We start from the raw sequence: 2814 nt of genomic DNA, 5'->3' as shown, positions 1-2814 counted from the left end.
TTTTCCAGTCGGCGACATTTTAACGACGGACAGAGAAGGTGGAAGTAGAGGCCCCAGTATTATTCACCTTGAAACCATCCAAGATGACTCACGACTTTTATAAACTAACTGTTAGCGAGTAAGTTATGGGGTTTAAAGTATGTAAAAAAAAAAAAAAAGGTCATATTAATAGATATTTTGTGAGTCGACCCACAGCCGTGAGGACGGAACCAAAGTGGTACGACTCGTGTTTAGGACGGTGCATTGTTAACGAGGGACAGCGCGCTCCTCCCAGCTGATCGCATCCACGACAAAGGTACACCGACACAGACTGTCTCGATTAAAACCTCTTTTGCGTCGATAAAATACGTTCGTGCGTGCTTCTTTGCTTCCCCCGCCAGACCATGAGCAAGGACTCCCAGATGAGGGCTGCCATTAACCAGAAGCTGATCGAAATGGGCGAGAGGGAGCGGTGAGCAAACTGCAGCCGCTTCCAAATTCCAATCACGGGGTGCTGCGAGAGTCGATTTTGTGCACTTCGCGGCCTCCCCCCACAACAACAGTTACTCTTGCACACTTCATATATGCGAGAGGCTATTTTGTGCACTTTGTGGCCTGGCCCCACAACAACAGTTGCGCTTCTTCGTGAGGACGTGCAGCTGTACCTAATGTTGTGTCCGCTCTCATGGCTGACTAATATAAACAAAGTATAAGTACAAATATTCGCTCCTGTGTTTAAGTAGACTTTTAAGGTATTTGCACTGAACTGGACTATTTATTTTTCACTTATAGTTAATGAAAAAACTTGGATAAGTACTTCTACCAGTCTTTTTTTTTTTTTTTTTTTTTTTTTTTTTACACGCCTGTACTTCTACTTAAGTATCGCAATATTGTAATATAATAGTACTTTTTCCACATTCGGCTCCAGGTTGAAAGAGTTGCTCAGGGCGAAGCTGGTGGAATGCGGTTGGAAGGATCAGCTGAAGGCGCACTGCAAAGGTACTGACTGGGATTTATTCGTGTAGAGTTGTTAATGTGTTAAAAGTGTTTAATCGCCCCCCCCCCCCCCCCCTCTCCGTGTGCGCGCGTGCAGACGTGATCCGAGAGAAGGGCCTGGATCACGTCACGGTGGAGGACCTGGTCACGGAAATCACGCCCAAAGGCCGAGGTAATGCCGACGACCTTTGTTGATGAACTGCGGGTCCTCGAAATCGGAATTCGAGCGAACACATTTTGTATCTGAAATCAACTTTACCCGTTGATATGAATGGAAACGCCACCAATCCGTTCCAGCGGCCCATATAAATAAAGACCGCCCCAAAAAATACGGTGTAGAACGGCACATGACCAGAGAGAGCCGATCGCAAGCGTCGGCTTTCGAAGGCGGAAGTGATATGGGGGGAAAAAAGAGCTTTTGCGGCTACTTTTCAACGGTAACAAAAATTGTAATCATGCATTTGAATATTTTCTCCCTCCCTCCATCAGCGCTGGTTCCCGACAGCGTGAAGAAGGAACTCCTGCAAAGAATCCGAGCGTTTCTTGCGCAGCACGCGGCCTTGTGAACGCCCCGCTGCTGCTGTCCACTCCCCCACACACACTTTAGCTCACGACATAGATCAACAGGCAAAATGCAGACTGAGGTTCGTTCTCATCATGTTGTTTTATAAAGATTTTTTTTTTAGTTTGTTATGCAGCAGTTTTTGGAGAAAACAAATAAAAATCAGGCCTATTTTAGCTATCGGCGCCGACTGTCTTTCTTTTGACACCCGACTCTTAATTTGTCAACGCACGCACTAACGCGACGCATTCTCAAGACGTGTCACGCTTGGCGTCTCTTTGACGGCAAAGACGGCGCGACAAAAGTGCCGCTGCCGGTTTGGTCGCATCTTCAAGGACTTAAAGATGGCTTATGTTCCACCGGCGCACCCTCGGACGTTATGTACCAATTTAGCGGTCGATCTACGTCGCTTACCCTCACCTAGGGTCACGGGCTGCGGGTCATACGTCGCGATGTCTTTTCTCTCCATTTTGCATCTCTTTTTTCGGACTTACCCTTTTTTTGCGGAATTTCCACAACGGAGAATCCGTCTTGTTTCGTTCGTGTGCTCACCGCTTGAGGTCGTCCAATTTCCAGTTCCGTTTTCGAACAATCGCGTAAGATCTATTGATTGTATTCATCTCGTGACGCAACTGACTGATTGCTGCCACGTAAATCATAACATCAAAAGATGACATTAAAATGAACACCTACCCGGGATGAAAGTCCGAGCGGCTGTTCTGTGCCTCGCGTTTTGCTGCTACGAAAATGAGGATGGGGTCCGCCTTCGCTAAAATAGCAAAGACTCGCAAATCCCGAAGTTCGAATGGACCGCAGGAGGTTTGATTTCTTAACGGCCGACGTAAGGAGTCCCCAAACGTCTGGAGCGCGAGAGCGACTTCTTGGGTCCCGGTTCATGCAGAGGGCTTCCGAAATCACAAATTGAGTTGAAATGCCTTTAATTACGTGCTATTATTAATCATGATATTTAGCAAGGCGAAGACACTGATCACGTCGACGATTTCTCGCGAGAATGAATTTTTGTTGAACAAGGTAGGAACTCGATATCAATACTTAGGTCAACTCAAATCCAAAGGGACGAGAGAACAATAGAAAACAAGCGTATCGACAACGGTAAGCGGTCCCATCTATAATCGGAAGCGTCGTCACTTCCACGAAACGTTCCTTGCACGTCGGAATGTCCCGTCAAAGGTGAGCGGGCGACACGTGGTCCGTGTTGAAGACCCCTGCGCTACGGTCAGTCATTTTCCAAGTTTGGTGGTTCACATGAATTCAAT

General features: G+C 47.1%; 1 protein-coding gene across 1 annotated transcript; it reads left to right on the top strand.

Moving 5' to 3' along the window:
• The first annotated feature begins 251 nt into the window (after positions 1-251).
• On the top strand, positions 252-1713 carry eny2 (ENY2 transcription and export complex 2 subunit). Its single transcript, XM_061665016.1, has 5 exons — positions 252-295; positions 381-451; positions 908-978; positions 1073-1147; positions 1465-1713. The coding sequence occupies exons 2-5, from the start codon at positions 384-386 to the stop codon at positions 1539-1541; spliced, it is 291 nt and encodes a 96-aa protein (XP_061521000.1). The 5' UTR covers positions 252-295; positions 381-383; the 3' UTR covers positions 1542-1713.
• The last annotated feature ends 1101 nt before the right edge of the window (positions 1714-2814 follow it).

The sequence above is a fragment of the Phycodurus eques genome, chromosome 20 (assembly GCF_024500275.1).
Source record: "Phycodurus eques isolate BA_2022a chromosome 20, UOR_Pequ_1.1, whole genome shotgun sequence".
Taxonomy (NCBI): Eukaryota; Metazoa; Chordata; class Actinopteri; order Syngnathiformes; family Syngnathidae; genus Phycodurus; species Phycodurus eques.
Note: the sequence above shows the minus strand (reverse complement) of the source record. Positions and strands in the feature narration are given on the sequence as shown.